This window comes from Colius striatus, unplaced genomic scaffold (assembly GCF_028858725.1).
Source record: "Colius striatus isolate bColStr4 unplaced genomic scaffold, bColStr4.1.hap1 scaffold_48, whole genome shotgun sequence".
In the NCBI taxonomy this organism is placed as follows: domain Eukaryota; kingdom Metazoa; phylum Chordata; class Aves; order Coliiformes; family Coliidae; genus Colius; species Colius striatus.
In genome coordinates, this window is record NW_026908529.1 from 562,935 (window position 1) to 585,539 (window position 22,605).

Here is a 22,605-nt window from a genome sequence, read left to right on the forward strand (position 1 = left end):
CATTTAAGGAGAGACTGTAAGAAATAGGGAGGTATAGCTCAGGCATTACTTCAGTATCAACACTTGAGCCACAAAAGACAATTCAGGGATGTGTTAAGTATCTGAGCTGCAGGATGCAGCTTCCTCTCGGATCCTCAACCGACACTGGAGATGATTTGTGCAGAACTGATGCTGTGAGTAATCTGCACACTTAGACAATAGGCTAGAAAGGGGGAGAAATACAAGTCTGAGATGTGCTTTCTTGCATGATGTTATTGGCCACAATAAGCCACAAACCTAGTGGGAACTGCTTGTAATAGGAGCAGCAAAATGTTGCTAGATTTAAGGACAAAGGGGGAAAAAAGGCAAAAGCCAAGAAGCCTGAGAGCTTTGTGCTGCTCCAGTACTCGTGATATCTTTGCTGGAATACAGTCAGTTAGGGACACATATTTGCTCTGTTTTTCAGGCTGACAACTTTTTGGGAAGTTTATCAACAGCTCAGTTTTTTCCAAGAGTGGGACAAAACCAGAGGGCTCAAAAGAGGGGTTAAAAATAGGTAGCTCTTAAAAATAGCTGCTGCTAGATGCTGTGGATTGGAGGCTTGAAAGCTGGCTTGAAGGTGAATCTCTAGGGCAAGGGGTTAATCTTTCCTTTTCTTTGTGCAAACCCATCCAAGTCTAAGTTAGAAGCCTCTGAAAAGTGTTACTGCATGTATTCATTAGACAGCCCTTGTTAAAATCTGCATCATCCACCTGTGTTTAAGAGCTCAGCAGCCTCAGCCCTTCCTGCATACCAAACATACAGTGTGCTTGCAGGACTTGGTCCATCCAGCCTGATGAGAATAGAATCAGATCTCCAAGACCAAGCATTTATTCCACTAAAAGATGAAAGGAAGAGGGCATAAGGGAGGAAAGACAAAACAACTACCACTGAGTCATAGAGTGGTAGGGTTGGAAGGGACCTTTAGAGATCATCCAGTCCAGCCCCCCTGCAGAAGCAGGTTCACCTAGATCAGGTCACACAGGAACGTGTTCAGGTGGGTTTGGAAACCTCCAGAGAGGAGCCTCCACACTGTCCCTGGGCAGCCTGGGCCAGGGCTCCCTCATCTCAGCACTGAAACAGTTTTTCCTGTGTGTATAGCACCCAGTCTGTATGGACCATACAGTGTTTGGCATGATGTCATCTCCAGCCTAGGGTGGAGATAACCTTCAGTCTTCTGGAAGTGACAGGTGAAGAGCTGCACTAGAATAGTGCCCCAGAGTGAGAGCACAAGTGGGGAAGCCTCGCCTGTCTGCAGCAGACTCTCTCCCCAGGTCCAGCACACAGCATTAGGAGTTACTTTCCTCAAGAGAGAATAGATTTGTCTTCCTGCCTGTTTCCATAGCTCCAACAGTCAGGAGCCAGACTGCAGGGCCCAGAGATCAGCACTTGAATGCTGGAGCAAGGGACTATCTTTCAGAAGACCCGGAGGAAATCCCATGCCAAAGCTTCAATGCAGAGAACACTGTTTAGTTTTCAAATCTACCAAATCCACCACATGGTCACTTGAAATAAAGACTCCTCTTCCCATCAGAGGTGCCTTCCAAAGGAGCTCTTCACATGCTTTGGGTGAAGGCAGGTTTCTGTGCTGAAACAAGACCAAGCAACAGCCAAGCCTAATTTTCTTTGCTGCGAGCTTGTGTTAAGAACAGAGTAGAGCCTGAATAAAGTTGTCCTTGTTTTCTGTCTGCATGCCTGTACACATTTTTCACAGTGTTTATAATAAGGAATCCAAATTCAGTGCTAGAGTGAGTAGATGCCATTCTGAAAACGTGCAAGGAACAGATGAAGGGAGTAGGAAGGTGTCGTTTGTGCGCAGCCTCATGTAGAGTAAAACAGTCCCTGCGCAGCAGATGGGTTTCTTAAGCACATACACTGGGTTTGGAGTGCGGAATGTTTCCTTTAATCAGATGTCTCCTCAGGCCTCGTGTTTTTGGAGTATTTCACCCTCTGTCGTCGAGAGAGGAGCCTTCTCTCACTTACAATGAAGCACCGGCATATATATTGAGGCCCTTGCTGTGGTGAGGTGTGGTGTAGTGGTACACGAAGCGATGGCACTGGAGCCTTGTCTCCAGTAACGATTCACCATATCTGAAGGGATTTAGAAGCACGAAGGAACTGAGAACTTTGGTCAGTTTGACAGAGGTGATAAAAAACTTCAGTGGCATGTATGTTAAAAGCATTTCTGTCTCTGCAGGACTACCTGATCCGACTGGCATCTGCCACCTTAGTGAACGTTTCCCTTGCTGGTTAGTTTCTTGCCACTATGCTAATACACTGCTTTCAAGTGGGCAAGAATAAACAGAAAAGTACATACATTTTCAGGGCCCAGCTCAGTGAAGCCTGTGCTTTGAAAGGGGTAGGGAGAGGGCATTATTTCAAAAGGTTTCTTAGATTGGTGCTGACCCTGACTGCAGGCTGTGCTGCTTTATGCTTACCTGACTCGCTCCAGCTCTCAGTGAACTGGAAACAAAACTACTTGCAGGATGAACTGTTAAAAAGATGCAGTCTGGGCTGTGTTTTACTACAAACAATACCCAGTGTAAATAACTAAACCCCAGACCTCTCTTATTTTAGGAAAACAGTTGCATGTCGTTACTTTCCCTTGATATGTTGCTCTCCAGCCTCACCTAACAAATATCCTCAAAGCACATGCTAAATATGTAACACCAAGGAAAGATTATAGTGGCGATGCCAGGGGGTGGAACAATTGTTACACGTCTTGGCCTGTTGAGAAAGACCCCAACAACTTGAAAGTGGGAGAAAACTGAATTACAACATAGCTGCTAAATCAGGTATTCCCACAGCGTTGCCTCTCTGATTTATCGCTGTTGATGCATGTGAAGCTCTTCAGAAGGAATAAAAGTTCTGGAGCCCTTTAACTTCAAATGAGTAAAGTCTGTACAGTAATATCATTCCAGCTGTTTCTTTTATTAGCTGCGGCTTCATGTTTCTGTCCTTGACACTTGAAGATCAAACCTACTGAAATATGAATCATTGGAAAATGTGAGTTTACTTCAGCGTCTCATTTTGTCAAGAAGCTCATTATGTAAGAGGAATGTGTCATGGAGGTAGTCATCCCCGTGGTGGGGGTGCAGGCATGCTACTGCTCTTCCCACCGTGCACACCCCCCTGAATACACCTACGGGCTGCTGTTGATGCAGGTAATAAGACATAGGCTATGTCTTGAAAGAAATCGTGGGTTTAAGAGCTTATTTGCCTCAGGAAAGGTAGGTTTATTTGGGGGGGGGGAGGGAAGCACCAGTTTAAGTCAGCCCTGCACAGCAGTGGCACAGCCTCCATCCAGACGTAGCAGGGCTGAGTGGGACTTTGCAGTCGTTTCCTCTGGTTCTGGGAAGCTGTTCAGAGAAGAGACGGTGAAGCTGAAATAGAAATGCTCCTGTGATGTCCCTGATCCCACTGGCAGAGTCACAGGAAGGACAACGGATAGAGAGAAGATTAGGATGGAGCAGGAATACAGAAAAACACAAACAGAGGGGAAATTAAGGAGAGGGAAGGGAGGGACTTGGGGAGGGGAGAACAGAGCACTGAAAATGGTGTCAATAGGAGAACCACCTGGTTTTCCCCAGGCTCCAAAGGATCACCTCAGAAGCTGTTAGTTAAGGCAGTCTTCAAGGAGGGAAGAAAAGCCTGAATCCCCCCAGGGCACAAACAGGGGTCGAAACACAGTTTCCTCTGCAAGAGCTAATGCAGGAGGAGCTGAAGAGGTGGGATGTCAGCTCCTGCCTGACAGCCCTGGGAAGGCTGGGGATCAGCCAGTGGATCTGGGGTGGTTGGTCTGAAATGGGGCTTTCTGCAGGAGTGAGCTTACTGTGTGTTCCTTGTTTACTGGGAGACACACGTGATACATCTGGAGTTTGTTTTGCAGAACAGCCACATGCTCCCAAATGTAACAGTTGCTCAGTTTGAGCTTTGCCCTAAACGTATCAGATCCTATAAAACACTACAGTGCTCTGTGGACTTTACTGTTTCAAACTGGGCACCTAGAATAAGGCTCCTCTGGAAGATTATTTTGACTTTTGGTTTATTTTCCTGCTGCTCTAGAGTCTTGTGCATTTCATTGGGGCCAGTGAAACCACACCATTTCATAGAGCCCGTGCAAAGTAATGAACGTGGGCCATGCATGACAAGATTGTAGTGAGAGCCTCAAAGTCAGTACTGCTGTGTTGTGCTCGGGGTTTAGCTGGGGGCCCGAGCACTGAATTGAGTAAGTTGAAGAAATATACAATAACTGTCTTCTATTCTGTGCAGCAAGAGATAAAATGCCATAGAGGAGAACTCATGTGTTGGTTCACAGGCTGTTACTACAGTGCAGACTATTTCCTTGTCTTTTGAGTGCTGAGTTTGTAAGTAATGAGTAGAAATTAGCCTGAAACCTCCTCCTACAAGCAGCTGGGCTTGGGGATTTGGACATGTTTGTCCTTTAAGCTGTGCTGGGACACTGTAAGATGAGGATGAAGAGACTGATTTCACAGGAGAAGTTGCACATACGTGTGCAAGAGAGAACAAAGGTGGTCACGGCCAAGCTGGAGAAACAGGGAGCCGAGGCCAGCGTCACTGATGGAGCAGAGGGACCTGGGTTTGCTCAGTAACAGACCAGGGGAACAGGTGAAGAGGAAGGAGTTGTGAAGGGTCACTATGAAATATGGGAGTGAGCCAAACAATTTCTTTCCTTTGATCTCCATTCATTTATAACCATGTTGGTGTTGAGTCTCCTGGCACTAGTGTTTTTACAATGAATAGCTGAAAGGACAAAACCAGGTCTAAATTGTGCTGGTCTTGTGCTGAATAGCTTTCTGTAGCCTAGAAGTTACTTGGAGTTTTTACTCTTTTAGCTGTTGGACATTTTAAATGCGAAGCATGCAATTTACTTCAGACAGCTCTGAAAACAATAGCAAACTACAGACTGCTCTTATTCCATTGTCTGCAGGGAAGGTTACAACAGCCTTTGCATCAGCCAGAATGCTTTTATTTCTTTAGTGAGAAATGCCTTATCTTTTGACAGACAAGAAAAGCTGAGATGGTTCAGTGTTTCAGATTCAGTTCCAGATTTGCTGATGTTTAAAATTAGCACCTCTGCATTTTTGCTGTGCTGAACTGATGATGTGAAACAACACAATAGAGTGTTTCAGTCTGTGCATCCTGAGATGAGTTGTTCTGTAGTTACCCAGTGTTACTTCTTCCATTAACAGGAGGGAATCCTCCCTAGTTGGCAACAGGATTAGAAACTGTGTGTAGCTCAGATGTAAGCCTGGCTCTTTACCTTTTTAAAGGTTTCGTTTTCTTTATACCCCTTTTCCCAAGTTGTTTGTTGTGAAACGTTCCAGTGAGTGTATGAGAAACGTTTAATTTCCTGCTGATGGGGCGTATCTTTCCATGCAGTTGTGCTTTGACTTATTTTTGGGGAACCCTGGTTTGCTGCTCACATCGTAACATGCCCACATCTCCTTTTAATAATCACTTCAAGTGTGCTGAGCACTTCAGTTTCCTAAGTCAAAAAAAGAGACTCCACAGAGCGTTCTAACTTGCTTTGTTAAACAGTTCAACGCGACTTTATGTTGTTAACTGTGGGGGTATTGTTACTCCACTTTTAGGATGTTTGTACTTACATACATTGTGCACATTTTACCTGGAGCTCAGAAGTTATTCTCTCTAACATTTTGTTCTTGTTGTTTCTCTGTATTTCTAACTCACTTTTACAATCTATACATTTCATTTATGCTTTAGAAAAGAAACATCTGGTAGGTTTTTTTAACGAGAGCTTAGTGTTCATTGATCAGACAAGCAGCAAGGAATCTGCTGTATGGCTGATGATGGCAGGAAAACGAGGTGGTAGTCTCACTAACAATCAGTAAAGTCTGTATAAACTGGTGCTGCCTCATTTTCCAGGTTAGCTGAGCTCAGACTTGCACGCTTACAGGAAAACAAAAATGGTGTTTAAAAATGCCTGACTTGGGAAAAATACTCTTTTGAGACATAGAGATTAGAAACATTTAAAACACTCACACGTCTGCGGTTAAAGATGCTCACTCTTCATCCTCTCATGTCTAGAGCTTTCCTGTTTTAGCTTTGAGGTTCGGTCATCGTGTCGATGCCACTGGTTTTAGTCAGTTTTGTGTCCTGCAGAAATCAATTCATATTGTTCAGATACAACCTTCTAAGAATATTTCTGAAAGTAACACATCAACAAGTTTCTATTTTACACAGCCTGTGGAGCTGGATTTTGGAATTTGCTTTTTTAGTCGTTCTTTTGTGGAAGAGAAATCTTTCAGGCATGAATTGATAGTCCAGATCTTTTCAGGTCTGTCTGTGCTAACCTATGACCTCTGTTCTTAGGAGGTCAACATCTGAGGGCAGGAGATTAAGGCAGTTAAAAGATTGGAATGGGAACTGGAATGGAAAAATTAGCCAGCACATTTTGGGTGGAAAACATCAAAGTCATCAAACAATTTGCTTATTTTAAACTCGGTTTAAGGGTAACAAGCTAATTGTTCTGTGTTTGTTGACGCAAGCAATTTATATTACTTGAGGACATTAACACAGACGAATTTTCTTGGTGTTGGAGGATCACGATGCCTGTTCAGCATAAATACACTCTGTGCTTTGTATACTAGATGCATTTGTGCAACCGTTTTCAGCGCAGTAATGTAGGATCTGATAGTACAGTCTGTATGCGCTTAATTCACTCTGTTTCTCCCACAACACTTTCTGTTGCTTTTTGTAACCCGAATCTTGCTTGTGATCTTCTGGGGACCCTTTGCTCTCACTGGAGAATACAGGTGCTCTCAGGACGTGAGGAGAAAAACGTTGTCGGATCAAAATCTCTTGACTGCGATGCTTAAAAACTTCTGCAAGCACTTCTTTTCGTTACAGCTGTAAGTGTGAATTCCTTCCCAATGCAAACTTGTCACCGAGGAATGTGCTTTCCTAGGTTATAAATTGATTTACAAGAAAACATGGCGCTGCCTGTTTGTTCTTGCCTTAGCTCAAAATTCGTTAGTATATGCTTTTAGAAGAATGAGGACTTAACCTTTCATCTGCACAACTGGTTTCAAAGACGGTGTTATCTCGGAAGAGACACCTTTCCACGTGTGAAAACTATACATGTGACAATTATTAAGGATCTGTGTAGGCAATCACTTTTTTGTCATTTCCTCCATCAATAATGGTGTTTTCAAACGTGCAGTCAATGTGTACATTTAGGGTGTCCTTAATGTAGGCACTGAACATCCTGAGATGGTTTTTCCCCCTTTGTGTATGTTTGTCAGCCATATATGCTGAGATATCAAGAGCATAAACTCCCAGCTGATTCTGTATCTCGTGCTTGTGTCTGTTTATACATAGGCAGGTCTTTGGACTCTTCTTCACACCCCTGGGGACACACAGCTAGTGTTTAACTGCACCTAGCCAAGGCTTGCCAAAACTCTTCAGCCAAAGCCTCGGACAGTTGTGCTTCACAGTCCAACTGGTTGTCATTTTATTTGTGTCTGACAAGTGATGCCTTTTTTTCTCCTTGGTAGAGAGTCACTGTGGAGTTGAAAAGACCATGAGTTTCACAAAGTGATTCTGCACTGGTTTTAAGTACAAAGCAAACCAGGTTTTGGTTGCCTTTTCTGCACTGTGCTGTACAAGCAGCAGAAACATGGATCTCCCGGGTTACTGGACAAGCAGTAGCAGGTTGGATCCGTCCTTGTTACTTTTCCCATAGGGGAACCATGACTCTGGCAGAAATGGGTGCTGTGCCCTCTCTGCACCCACAGCCAGCATTGTGGTCCTCTCCCTGCAGGGCTGCTGGTGCTGATCTCATGGCGCAGAGAGAGTTCAGGGAGTGTAACTAAGAGGAACTAATCCTGCCCAAACCCCAAGGTGTTGGAGCAAAGGGCTGGGGGGGGAGTGGGGGAAGAGGGCTGTGTCTATATGGAGTACAGAACCCTAGGGGCAGCTCGGCGTGAGGGATGTTGTGGTGTCTGCTTGGTGTGGCAGAGCTGTTCCCCACAGCCCAAGCCAGGCCAGCACAGCTCTGCAGCACGGCGTGGTGGGAGCCATGCGAGCCTGTGCTATGCTGTGGCAGCTGGTGTGGGCTGAGCTGAGCTGACTGGGGTGTGCTGCAGGAGCACAAAACCCAGCAGGGAGCTGGATTTCCCCTTCAAGAGGCCAGAGGTGTAAGTAGGCATAGGCAAGACCTTGCAGAGGGTTTGGGGGCTGTCCCGGGCAAGGCCTTTTCTATTCAGCCTTCGTCTGTCAGATCCCACTGGTGGGATCTACCAGATCCCACTGCACACCGGTGCCCCTCAAGAACGATGGTCTGTGCTTCTAGCAGGGCTGCAGCTTGGGATTTTCCTGGTCAGGGAAAGAAAACGGGATGAGAAAAGCAAATCCTACCTATTTGAAATGCTTTGGTGCCGCCATACCATTAATCTGTCAAACTGTACGGTGTGCTGACTGCACAGCCTGAGGGTTGTGCCACCTCTGTGCACCCCTCGGGAGTAGCTCAGGTTTCCCTGTGGAAGATCTATGGCTGGGATAATTAACTGCTTGATAAATAGTAAGATTTGTCTTCATAACCACGTAGAAGTGTGGCCAATAATCACTCCAACGGGAAGAAACTGGGTTTCAGTCGAGGTTAGTGAAATCCTATGGATTTGACAGGGAGGAACTGTGTAAAATGGTCTGTAGTGACAGGACTGACACTGGGGAGATTTAGGTTGGATGCAAGAAAGAAGTTCTCTCCTGTGAGGGTGGTGAGGCCCTGGCACAGGCTGCCCAGAGACGCTGTGGTTGCCCCATCCCTGGCAGTGTTCAAGGCCAGGTTGGACAAGGCTTAGAGCAACCTGGGCTGGTGGGAAGTGCCCCTGCCCATGGCAGGGGGTTGGAACTAGATGATCTTCTAAGGTCCCTTCCAACCCAAACCATCCTGTGATTTTATGTTCCGTTCCTAGCCACTATAGCCTATCCCAGTCACTTCTCCTTGTCTTTTAACCTTCCCTCAGAGCAAGGGATTGGAGGAGAGCAGACTGGCTACCAGCATGACTGAATAATCCTTTATTTTGCCAGGAGTCAGGATTTTCCCCCCACCCCCTTCCCAAATGGAGGAACTCCTAACCCTTACCCCTGCAGGAATTCGTTTGACTTGTGCATGCTGTGTGCAAGTGACTGCAGAGACATTTGTGACTTCTTCCACCCCAGGCCGAGGTCGGATTCATCACTAGCAACTTCAAAGCTCGCATTAAAGATGTGCTGCCTCTTCTGCCTCTGTGCAGCTCCAGCCTTAAGGTGCAGTTTCCCTGCCTTGCACAGTGCGTGCTGCTGGGTCCCTGGAAGGTGGTTTGGCTTCAGGTACAGATGAGTTGCTAAGGCACAGACACGTCGCTGGCATTAATCACTTTTACAGCTTGTGAATGCTGTCAAAACAGTAAATTTAGGGCTTCCATGATTGAAGTTGTGGCTTGGGTATGAACTTGTGATCAAAAGTACAGATAGCTGGCTGTGCTGTGTTGCTGGGCAGAGCCAGTGTGTTTTACCTTGGCCAGTGCCTTGTAATCTGCCGTTGCCTTACACTGGGGTGCCCTTATCTGAGTTGTTCTTGTCTTTCACACATTTTGTTTGTCTGGAGTCTGGAGACGTGAGTTAGGACCCGACTGCTTCCATCAGAGGGATACAGGGCTCCCTTAGCAGTAAGATGTGCCTGTTTAAGTGGCATCATTGTTCTTGCAGGTATTGAAGGTGTGAGCTTATAGGTGCTGTTTCAGGGGAAACCAGCCACTGCGTTTGGTGAACAAACACAGTTCATGGAAGGAAAGGAAAGGAAGCCCTGCCTGTGTTTTATGTGACACGACTTAATGTATCAGCCAGTGAGCTCTGGAAGGAGCCCCTATGGAGAGAGCTGGTGTGGGCTCCTCATGGGGAGTGCGTCAGGCAGGAACCCTCCCTTGGTTTCTGGTGAATGAAACAGGGGTGAGCTGCTGGTCGAGGTCTGCAATGCTCAGCACTCCGGAAGCCTGGATTCACGCCAGTCACTTGTCTCTGCAGTGTAACAGCAGAGTCCATTCCTAGGCTAAGGTCTGAGTCAGTCCATGCTCCTGGCACTGGATGGGTGGTAATGATCTGTAAGGGATACCTCAAGTCCTGTGACGCTAAACTGGAATTTGGGGAAGGCGAAGAGGTTATCAGCTTCCAGAGCAGCTTTCCTCTTCCTCCTCCTCTACCGCTACTTGCTTCAGTGCTGCAGCCTCCTGCCAGGGTGCCATTTGCTGCTTCCTGCCGTTGTGAGGAGTTGCTGCGACTTGTAGCAGCCGCTCACGTTAGTGATAAAATAAGGAACAAAAGGGAAATGTCGATTTTGAACTGCTGATTCCCAGTTACCCCCTATCCTGGTGTCTCATCTGCGGATTAGCTGATGTGGAAACCCTGGAACCCACTCTGCTGAGGCAGATAAGGCGAGGCACGGCTCTTAGCTCATGCACAGCACTTCGCTGACCCAGAAACAGTTGAGCCCATTTTATGCAGTGTGCATCCTTATCCAGCGTGGCCAGGAGTCTCGAGCTGCCTGTGTGAAGGCTTTTGGTGTTACTGTTTGTGTAAACAGTGGCAGGGAGGAGCGCTTTCAAGGGGAGCCAGCCCAGGTGCCCTTGGCTGTGCCCCCAGCTGCCTCGGGCAGGGGGCTGCCAATGTGGGTGCACACTGCAGCCATGCCCGGAGCATGTCTTCACAGCAGCCTTTCCACCAACGTGAGCCATGGAAAACACTTACTGGCTTCAGAAAGCACCTCATGCAGAACTGTTTGGGTTTTAAATCCATTTGCTTGTGTTATTCTCACAGAAGCTGAGCCTTAGACGGGAAGTGTGTGGGTGAGAATATTTGCTGGTGTGGTTTCACCATGCTAAAAGGTGAACAGCGGTCATCTGCTTTGAAGCCACGGTCCAACGTTTTGTGTTTGAAATGCCTGCTCTGTGACTGTTTAAAGCATAACTTAGTTAAACCCACACTAATCTTCCATCTACTCTATCTAGGCAGGTTAGAGCTGTTGAAATGCACACATCCTTTCCGTGCTGCATTGATACTGTTGGAGCAAAAATGTCTTTCGTGTTACTCAGAGGAAAGACACGGGCTCTGTGAATTGCTGTTTCGGGAGCTGGTGACTCTCAATGTAAAGAAAACCCTTTTGTTGTAAGAAATGAGAGTCCATCCAAAGCATTCCTACAGCGGGACGCGTTCCATGAGGGTCTCTGTGTGAGCACCTGAGAAACGATTTTGCCTGTAAAGGGGGCTGGGTGGGCAGCCGAGATAAGGTGTGATGGAAAGGGGGGAAGAATGGGAGCGGCATTGTTGGGGTGGTTTTCGAAGGAAGTGCTGCCGGTGTAGCCCTTTCCATTGCCATGGAGAAGAAGACTGTGTGTGGTGTATGCTGAACCACCTTTCTGTTCCACTGTTGTTCCAGGCTCTCAGAAAACCACCCCAAACAACTCCACTTTGCAGTAAAGTTGTGTTAGTGGATTTTAAACGAGCCTGTTTTCTCACAAACTTCAGATGAGTCGTATCCCAACGGGCCTGGTGTGTCAGGCAAATGCCCCACGCTGCTGTCAGCTGCTTTGTTGGGGGGCAGGGGAAACCTAAGCAACAAAAGACCGTAAACCATTGATACGACTCCTGTGATACAGCAGGGAAAAGAGATTGATTTAGAGCCCACCACAGAGAAGCAGTCGATCCGATGAGTTTACAGGGGAACATTTCTGTGTATTTATTTGTAACAAGAGCAGACATCATCAATTTGCCGACCCTGTGTTATTGGAAGCTTTGCAGCGGGTGGGCTGGGGTCAGTGTGCTGGGGCTATCTGCAACGTGCTTAAAACAAATGGAGGGACCTTGTTGTTCTCACTGAGCTGAAAGTCTCCGAGCTGTGGCACATTGTCACGTGTTGGAAGAGCAATGGATCAATGAGTATTCTTCTTTTGTCTTATCTTTCTTTATTTGGGAGGTGATTTTTTCCTTGGTTAATCTCAAAAAGCTAGTAAAGCCCAGGAAATCCTCAAACTGCTGAGGAACAACAGCCTGCAATTAACTTTCCCAGCATGTCGCCTCTGCACATCACTCTCTCCTCATCCTTCCAAACTTTCGGGGCCTGCTCCTTCCCAGCTGGGGAAGGGGCACAGCCGTATTTTTGCAGCAGTTTGCCCATGGCAGTCCCGTCCGTGACGCAAGTTACTGTTGCATGAAAAGGGCACAGAGTGGTCTGGCAGAAGATAACCCCCCTTGCATTCTAAGTCTCTTTACTGAGGTGCAAGGCTTGGTGCGGCTGGGCAGTGCAGTTTGATTCATGCAGCAGATACACAGTTCTCATGGATTGCCGGGGACAGGGACTGTCTGCAGGGCGGGAAAAGGGAAAGGCACCTGCAAGAAAGTATGTATATAAGTGGTAGAGCACGTGACGTTACAAAATACAGCCTTGCTACCAAAAGTTCAAGAGTAACTCTCTCTGGAGGTTCCGAAGTTTCCCGCAGAAGCGCGTAGTGTGAGTCTCACCCAAAGGCGTCCCGAGGCGGGAGGAGGAGAGGCTTGTTCCCTCGGCTGATCCTGGCACTCGCAGGCAGTGTGCGAGGGAGCTGCCCTGACTTGTTCACAAAGGTGTCTTCCCTCAACACCCTCCTTTCTCCAGCCATTGCCATACCTCTCTTTACCTTCAGGGTGGAGTTTGAGTGACTTTAGTCATCAATGTGTTTATTCAGATTGGTGCAAAATTCTCTGGCCTCGCATTTAAAGGTGGAGCTTCCAAACAAGTCAGGGCGCAGGCTCAGGAGTGGTGACACCTTGGAGATGGACAGACTTTGGGCTGGAGGTGTGTTTTGGTATTAAAATGATGTTATAAAAAGCAAGGGACAGCACTTTGTCAAGGTTTGACAGACCATTGGCTCAGGGTACCAAAAGCGCTGCTGATCAGCTCTAGAGAACCGTCTCGTTGCTGTGTATCGTCACAGAGTGTGACCACAGAGCCTTCACTCTCACTCTGCTCCACACTCCGAGGTGTTTGCAGGGAATTGCTGTTTTGTGGATTTCTCACATACCAGCAGCAGCTGTATCGACCCTGTAAGCCTTCTTGATTTCTCATCTTTCCTTAACTGGTGAACAATGCTGATTTTTAATAGAGGTTTTAATTTCCAGGCCACTTAAATAATTACACCACTGGCCCCACACCATTTCCCAACACACTCAGCAAGAAATAGTCACAGCTGTAAAATGTGTCTGTTTGGTGGTGGTTTTTTGTCATGGATTGGTAGCTGAGGTGTTCTGACTCGCTGTGACTCTGCATGCTGGACACACCACAGATACTCTGATGAAGCTGCTAAATGCTCCAGCCTCTGATTTATTATAACAAGGAGATTTCACTTGACCTCAAATGAATTTTCTGTCAGTGTTATTTCAGGATTCAGCACCTTGGGTGCTAATACCTCATCAGAGTGTTTTCAAAGTTCCCTGTGTTCTCTCCTGCATTCAGCTACAGCTGAAGTGTTAAAGGCTGGTGAACAAAATAGCACAAAGCCCAGCAGTAGCCACGTGAACACAAACGTTCCAGCCATCTCCCTCTCAGAAGGCTCAGGCCGGGTGGAGAGTGGATCTTCAGGAAGGTGGATGTTGAGGAGGATGGATCTTCAGCACATCTTGCATGTGAGTCTGTGACTCACCAGTGAGTTTTTCATCCTTTAAAAACAGAAAGCTGTGCCCCCCAGCCCAGCTGGGTGCAGGGAGTGGGGCTGCACTCCATGGTGAGGCTCCCTTGGGTGTCCTCGGGCCTCTAAAGAAAAACAGGCCAGCTCTATTTCTGCAGGGACTGTCAGAGGAAGGAGGGAAATGCCAGAGGAGCTGGTGCCCAGCACAGGGCTGCTGGCAGGCACTGGCCACTCCTCGGGGTGTGTGCGGGTCCCGGCTGCCTCCTGCCCTGCTGCTGCTGCTTGTCACCCTGTCAGCCAGCCAAGCCAGTTTATTTTCCAGCCACTGGCTGTTTTTTAAATTGCAGCAATTGCAACCTTATAGTTAGTTTCAGCATTTCTTGCTCTTAAAGGCTGAAGCCAGCACGTGCTGTTTCAGAAGGTAAAGGTAAGGCCCTGTGTCAGAAACCACTCCAGCTGATTTTTCATGTGTAGGCTTTCTCGGCAAGGAGTGTTGTATTATACCTGTGTGAAGTGGTTGGTCGTTGTTTCATGCAGTAACATAGTCGTGGTGCCCATTTAGCAGCAATCTGCTGTGAGAGTGCTGCTGGGACTGATTTGGTATGCAGGGTTTGGTGACTGGAGTATTGAAGTGATCCATTAAAATGTATTTGACTGGAGGACAATTAGAAATCAGCAGGTCCATGGCAGCCCAGGAGACTCTTTTGGTCCTGCAGCTGGTGTTGAAGGTACGTCTCACTCATCCCAGCTGCTGCCTGAGCAGGCACATGCCTCTCTGAGCTCCCCTAAGTGTTCATGCCCACCCGTGTCCTCTTGCACTGTCTCACAGCACCATTTTCAAGACGAGTCACTGAAGCCTTCGAAGAGCAAAACAGCTTTGTCTAAGATGCCTATTTCTGCTAGGCCATGGACAGTTTACCTGCCCTTTACAGCAAGACAGGGTAGTTCAGGCAATCTGTTGTGTGTTAATTCTGCAAGAACTGGCCTTTCCTTAGATGTGTTATGAATGTTATTACTGAAAAGGACAGCACATTTATGTCCAGCTTTAAACATCTCCTCTCTGCTTCAACTGCTCAGTTGGCATTTAGTGTATTGTAAAAACACCCCTGTGCCACGTGCCAATACCATGGCGTCTTCCAAAGCATTGAGGTAGCTCAATGGAGCTGTTTGTTTGTCTGATAGCATTCAAAAGGGAAAAACAAAAAAAGGAGTTGGTATGGGGAATGTCCTGAAGAATTATCTCAGTCTCCTGAGATAATTTTTCTCTTTTCTTCCTTTTGCTGTCCCTGTTCGATGTTAACCCTTCCCCAAGAAAAAGTCAGTCATCAGGGTGATCTTAAAGCTTTTTCTCTCAACAGATAATAGCGCAGAGCCACATAAGCCATGAAATCACAGACTGGTAGGATTGGAAGGGACCTTTAGACTTCATCCAGTCCAACCTCCCTGCCCAAGCAAGTCCCTCCTAGATCAGGTCGCACAGGAACGTGTCCAGGCGGGTTTTGAAGACCTCCAGAGAAGGAGCCTCCACACCCTCCCTGGGCAGCTTGGGCCAGGGCTCCCTCACTTATACAGTGACTTACTTTTTCCTTATGTTTCAATGGAACTTTTTGTGTTCCAGCTTCATCCCATCACCCCTTGTCCTGTCACTGGATACAACAGAAAAAAAGAGACGATTCTCTACTTGTCATATATATTGGATTGTCATAAAGCAGCATGAAGAGGCCAGCAGTTGTGCTCACCCTCCTTACTGCTTAGCTCAGTGGAGCTGCTGCTGTGGTGAACGTCTTCAAGGCAGGAGTATTGCCCTTTGAGGAGGGCTAGGGCTAGGATGTGTACCCTAAGGGGGCTTGGACTGGATGTTCTTTCGAGGTCTCTTCGAGCCCTTAAGGTTCTGTGATTCTGTGACTACTGGGGCAAGGAAAACAACCTGACAACTAGAAGAGTGGGTCTGCGTTTGGCTGTGAAATTGAGTACTTGTAGTGCACTGCAGTCATGAGTTTATTGCAATCAATACAGCATGGGTTCTGTTGGAACCTGTGCACTTTTTGCTTGTTCACCTTCCCTGTGTAGTTCTGTGCAAGCACAGATCCGTGTCAAAGGAGGATTTACAAGTGTTTTTTAACCTTGCTGCACGCTCTCTTCTTTCTTCTTTAATGGGTGTTAACATTGCTGTTTTCCTGGAAAGACTGAAGTACAGTGCCCGACAATTCCTCGAGCTGTTCCTTGATTCAAACGTTCATCTTTTTTCTATCATAAAACCGCCCTGGTTCTCCTTCCTGTCAGTGCTCTACTGAAGAAAGGATTCCCCATTAGGATAATTGCCATCTCTGTGTTTGTTGCATTGTTTTGTGGGCCTGAAGCAACCTTGTAAACTGTGGGAGCCTACTGTGAGAAAGACAGTCCTGTGTTAACAAATCTTTCTTGCTTTTCGTTGCTGTGGTTGTTGTTAGGGCTGCTTCTACTGTAACTTCACTTTTAAGGGCTTTTTGTGGTTTCATCATCTCACCAGGTGATTAACATCTGGACTCTTCTGTCGTGTTTAAGTGAATTTCCACCGTGCTTCTGAGGTGAAGAAATACTTGTTATGGTTGCACTAATTTAGGCATTCGAAGAACATGCCAAAATGAGAGTGTTGTTAGCAAGAGCCAGCTCATACATTGTGTATATTTTATGTGCCTGGAGATATGGATGTGTGAGCTTGTGTACACATATCAGGTGCTGTCGGGTTTTGTGGCTGTTGTAACAGGAGCACATGTAGCAGGGGGGACCCAAGAGCTGCAGCACTGTGGATCAAAGGGCTAATAGCATCCCTGAAGGAGAGTGGGGTGAGGAGTATGCCATATGGTATGGTTCCTTGGGAAAGAATGCATTTAAGATCCAGGGGTGTGCCTGTTTTCTTGGTAGGAGTCATTGATGAGTAATGAATATAGAGATGGTAAACAACACTGACTCTAGGCACACCCTTGACTGGCATGTGGACCTGCCAGGAAACACTTCAGACACACCCTGGATTTGGTTGGTAACAAATAAACATCCACAGAATCAGAATCTCAAGGGCTGGAAGGGACCTGGAGAACTAATCCATTGCAACCCCCCTGCCAGAGCAGCACCACCTAGAGCAGGGCACAATGGAACCTAGACTATAATAAATACCACATTTGGGATTTCTCAGACATGGGTGTTGGAGGGGGAGAAAGTAAATCACATAAGGGCTTTTGCTGTTGTTGTGTATCTGACTGCAAGCTTTACTTTCTTACTGTTTTATCCAGAAGGTGGATGGGGAAGCTGAAGGGTAGTTGAGAGGACTGAATGCCACTGGGAGGCGGGGGATCGCTGCTCTGAAAATATCAGAAAGAACTCAGACACTGTTCAATAACTTCCCACTTTTGGGTTCTGTTATAGGGGAAAGAGCTTGATGTTTTGGTCTTAGATCAGGCCGACTGCAGTTTACAACCGATTTAGTATGTCCTTTTACTTCCCATGCTAGGGAAATCAATACTAAAGGACAATGGGGCTTGTACATGTTGTTTTCTTCTTGATTCAAGGGAAGCTTTATGTTCTGTGTCTCGTCGTGGGTTATTCTGTAGTATATGGAGACAGACTAAGGGAAGCAGAGTCCTCAGATTCCACTGGAAAAACCACACAAAGCTCCAAAGTGCAACGTGACATAGAAATGGAAGCAGGTCACTTGAAGTACATTATCACAGTTATCAGGGAATGGCAAGGTTTGTTTTTCTGCTGCTTACTAATTTATGGGGAATGTGTGCTACATTTAATTAATGCTTTCCATAAGGATTATAAAGGTCTGACAGGAAATGACTGTGTGCAAGTTTTGCAATACTGGCAGATGCCATTGGGCTATTGTTATTCGTCGTTGGCCTACTTAAAGTCAAGATGACTAGTGTCTTGCTAATATTGAAGATGCTGATGGTTAGATTTGAAGAGGGAGATGCTGAAGCATCATTTGCTATAGTGGATTTGCAAATGTCAATGTCCATTTTGCAGTCTGTTTGAGAACAATGCATGTTTTATCAATAGCATCGCTTTGGAAGGTAGATTCTGTGGGTAGATTCTGGACTAGACATCTTGATTTTCTACAGACTGGCAGCAACCACTGAACAATGGGTGAAACAGTGCCCTGTTCCTTTCCAGGAATCTTGAGCATTTGAAGTGTTTTGCCATTGGGCTCGAGACAGAAGATGGTGCACTGTTTTGTACATGCAGTTAGTTACAGCTACGGTCTGTTTTAATCCTTAGTTGATTCCACCGGGGCTAAATATTTGTGCAACCACTTTTAAGTGCATTGATGGTGAAGAGAAAGCTAGAAAAGAGAAATCATTGTTTCAGTTCTCTCCAGTACCATGTCTATGCTTTCAGTGTGACTTTAATAAAACAAAGAAACAGAAGCCATAGAGAGCTTAGTGCTGAACATCACTGGCATAGAATCACCATGCCAAAGGCATGTAGTTAGTTGTTGGTATCATGGGTTAGAACTAATGTAATCCAAGGACTGGCATTCCTGGTGCGTGTTACATAGCAAGAGGGTTCAATAAGGGATTGCTGGAGGTTTCTTCCAGACTCTAACTGGAAGACTGTTAGACTGGCTAACAAGGCTAAGAGAAGAGTGTTTGTGGACTTCAGCCATGTCTGAGCGCTAGGGAGGAGGCCTGCCTTGCCCGTGTGGGCTGGAGTGGCTCCTGGGCAGCTGTGTCCCATTGAAGACAGCACCCCGAGTAACCACCACTTGCACATTTTCAAGAGAAAACCAACCAACCCTGTGTTATGACTCTTTGCCAGCTCTTGATGTATTTTCTTCTGAATTGAAACCTAAGTGCCGTTAGGAACCGTCTGCAGCACAAGCACTGCAAAAGCTTGTGTCAGACCCTTGCCTTGGCTGAGGCAGAGGCCGGGGCAGGGGACCTGGCCCTGGGTGAGAGCCTGGCTCGTAACAGGGCACTGCATCCCTCCACCACCATGCTCGGGTTTCCCTGGCTGAAAGCAGCACGTCCATTAGAACACGGTTATATCTGGGGCCAGTATCTCCACTCTGCATGTCTCTTCTTTATGGCCTCGATACAGGTGAAGCCATCCAAGGGTGAATTGAAGCTGCCACAGGGTGAGGAGCAAGGCTGGCGCTGGCGATCGCCTCAGTGTGAGGAGGCTGGTGCTGGTGATTGCCTCAGGATGAGGAGGCTGGTGCTGGTGATCGCCTCAGGATGAGGAGGCTGGTACTGGGATCGCCTCAGGATGAGGAGGCTGGTACTGGAATTGCCTCAGGATGAGGAGGCTGGCGCTGGTGATCGCCTCAGGATGAGGAGGCTGGCGCTGGGATCGCCTCAGGATGAGGAGGCTGGTACTGGGATCGCCTCAGGATGAGGAGGCTGGCGCTGGAATTGCCTCAGGATGAGGAGGCTGGCGCTGGGATCGCCTCAGTGTGAGGAGGCTGCTGATCGCCTCAGTGTGAGGAGAGGCTGGCGCTGGTGATTGCCTCAGTGTGAGGAGAGGCCGGCGCTGGGAACCGCCTCAGTGTGAGGAGGCTGGCGCTGGCGATCGCCTCAGTGTGAGGAGAGGCCGGCGCTGGGATCGCCTCGCCTGCTGCCGTGGCCCCGCGGCCGTGCGGCGCTGGGTGCCTCGCTGCGGCGGGATGGATGCCTGGCTGGCTGTCGCCCTCTGCCGGGGCGGCCCGTGCGGCTGTGAGGGGAGCTGGGATGGCGGCCCCGGGTACGGGCTCCCGGCCGCACGCACCGGGTGGGCTTTTGGCGCCGGGGCGGCAAGGGAGCACCTGCCGAGGGACTGGGAAAGAGATTCTCAAATGTAGCTCGGCCTTCATCAAGAAGGACGCAGGAGCCGCTGCTGTTTCACCAGCAGACACCGTGCCTGCTGGTTCTGAGCCTTCCTGACACAGAAAACCTGAGCTGTCAGCTCCCAGCTCCAGAGGGACAGGGAAGTGCTGGAGAGAGGCCGGCACAGGGCCACCAAGATGATCAGGGGACTGGAGCATCTTTCATATGAGGAAAGGCTGCGGGACCTGGGGCTGTTTAGTCTGGAGAAGAGGAGACTGAGGGGAGATCTCATTAATATTGACAAATATCTCAATGTCAGGAGGTTGGGGCAGCACTTTTTTCTGTTGTATCCACTGACAGGACAAGGGATGATGGGATGAAGCTGGAACACAAACAGTTCCATTGAAACATAAGCAAAAACTGTGTCAGTGCTGAGGTGAGGGAGCCCTGGCCCAGGCTGCCCAGGGAGGGTGTGGAGGCTCCTTCTCTGGAGGTTCCCAAACCCACCTGGACACATTCTTGTGTGACCTGATCTAGGTGGGACCTGCTTTGTCAGGGGGTTGGACTGGATGGTCTCTAAAGGTCCCTTCCAGCACCTACCATGCTGTGATTCTGTGGTGCTGTATTTTATAACCAGTTGCCTGTCTGTCTTTGTTTTCAGATGCTACAAAGGCAGTGGCCTCAACCACCACGCTAAAGAATGTAGTCTACCTCCGCAGCCAAGGAAGCGCCATTACTGTCACATGGTGGCTAACTGCCCCCACAAAACTGTCTCGCAGCAGCCCGCCAGCTCTCAGGGAAGACACGAAGCTGAGCCGCAGCCTTCCACGTCCGCGTTCCCGAGAGAAGGGGGAGGAGCGCACGGCTACTTGTCTCCACCGCACTCTCAGAAAGGCAGGCTGGAGGTCTCGGAGCGCTCGGGCCGGTCACTGCAGGAGGCTTCGTCGAGCAAGCTGTCGGCATCGCCCAAGGAACCCAGCAGAAAGGGGCCTTCTGTGCAGAAAAAGAGAAAAATTTAGAAGTATTTGTCGTAACTTTTCGTTTCCTTTATCCTCTCGGGATGTCTACCTCATGCAAGTACAGGGGAAATATTTTTCATTATCAGTAGCTGACCTGGAATTTTAACTACTGTTGAGGAACTGTGAATATATATTTTTTTTCTTTAATAGACAAATCACTCCAAGCAGAGTTTCACGTGAGCAGGGTGCGCTGCGTTCTGCCTCCTCTGTGTGTGTGTGTGTGTGTGTGAGTGTGCACGCGTGTGTGTGTGGGTGTGTTACGTATCTAGGAGCGTAATTGTTCTTTCCCCATCAGATCGACTCCCCCAAGACATTACTGTGAAGCAATAGGCACAGTATCCACAAACATTCCCAAACTCCTCCCCAGAACCCTTTTTTTCCAAACGTGTTTGAAAAACGACCAAGAGATCTCACTGGGAAACAAACCCGATAAACCCCACGTGGAAGTGAGATCGAGACTGTTACTCCTCTTGTGAACCAAAGGATACTTTCACATTTTAAAGCTGCCATATGGTACTAACGATACTAAGACATCCCCCTTACAGTCAGTTCATTTTCCTTCTCACCTCCACAAAGTACCAAAGCTCGTCCCCTCCCCGTGCTGGGCAGAGCCATGACCCAGCACGGCTCCCACTGCCACCGTCCTTTCCTGGTGAAAGGGGTTCAGAGCTCTGGAAAGGACAATGAATGTGCAGTTTCTGTGCTGGTTTCTCAAAAACCTCTGCTAAGATTGAAGTGGATGTACCTGTAATTGAGATGGCTGTTGTGTAGGGGAGAATGTGTGTTACCGAGTGGGATCAGGAGACCATCCTGTTTAACCCCTTGTGTTCTGTGAATGTTTAGGGGACCTTGGTGGCAGTAGCAGCAGCAGCAGCAGCAACTTCTCATGGTCCCAAGTAGTGCCCCTCGATTTGAAGGGACTTGACCCTTGTTTTCTGTTGAGATGCCATGGAGAGAACTCCCTAGGGATTTTTTGTTGTTGTCTTGTTGTTGTCAGTTCTGACTTTAAAGAAAAGGAAATGCAAAGCTAATGAGGTCCTGGGATAAATAGCTTTTTAAGAATAAAGGTAGATGGGTGCTTGTGGTTGCTCAGCCAGCCTCCCTTGCTGATGACATGACTTTTGTCCAGCCAAGAACAGGTGTCTGCTGCAGACAAGCTCAAATGAGGGGACCTGCAAAACTTGCCAGAAGCCCTGGGCATTGTCTGCTTCTTGTGAGCTGGAGGCTGTCGCTGACCAGCCTCAGTCCGGAGTGTGCTGGGACCACACACCTCTGCATGAAAGAGGAGACAGGTTGGTGGCCTCAGAGCGAGACTCCCTGGGCTGCAGCCCTTGCTCGGGGTTAATAGAGTTGGAGCCTATCAAAACTCCAAGTCGCTTCCCATTTGCAGTTCCGGAGTTACCAAGTCACACGTAAGATAACGTACTCTGACAAATCCCCTTGCGGGTGGAAGTTAATTAGAGAAACCTGTATAATCCTTAACATTGGCAATAAACACAAGCTGTGAAAGCTGGAAGGAGTCGGGTAGGTTTAAGCTCGGATAATCAAACTAAAGAAAGGGCTGCAGCCAGCCTCCGTCCTGCCCGTGGCAAGCGCTTGGCAGCCCACGGTTACAGCAGGGATGCGGCTGGCTCCTGCCCCGTGGCCTGCCCCATCCCGCTTGTCCTGCCAGATGAGACTGTTACTGTTGCTGTGCTGCTGCTGCTGCTGCTTCAGTGAGCAGGCGGCCGTGCTCAGGCGCCTGGGTGAAGGGCAGAGTTTCAAGACAAGTCGTTTGTGTTGAATCCCTTGCCAGCGTCTGCGAGAATCTCAGCGGTTTGTGGTGAAGTTCTCGGTGTGCTAATGCAAAGCTTACCTTTGACGATATTGAATGTGATGTATCTATAGAGAAGAGCTTCCTTGCCTTATGGGAAGGAGAGAGTAAACTTATTTAAGTTATGTAGACAAATCAAAGTGGCGTTGCTTGACCTTCTAGGCGGTGTAAAAACCGGGTTAAACAGCAAAGATGCAAAACTTAGGTCACTTTGAGAATTTAAACCAAAGTTCTTTATAGAAATAGGCAGTTGTGGGTCTGAAAGCTGGTCATTCCCTGTTTATATGCAA

The 22,605-nt window shown here is 47.8% G+C and overlaps 1 protein-coding gene across 1 annotated transcript in view; it reads left to right on the plus strand.

The window, feature by feature from the left end:
- Window positions 1–20,502, plus strand: part of LOC133629500 (protein lin-28 homolog B-like) — a 44,143-nt gene extending 23,641 nt beyond the window's left edge. Inside the window, 1 exon segment of the mRNA XM_062020157.1 lies at window positions 20,145–20,502. Within this exon segment, the coding sequence (XP_061876141.1) occupies window positions 20,145–20,502 (358 nt within the window).
- The last annotated feature ends 2,103 nt before the right edge of the window (window positions 20,503–22,605 follow it).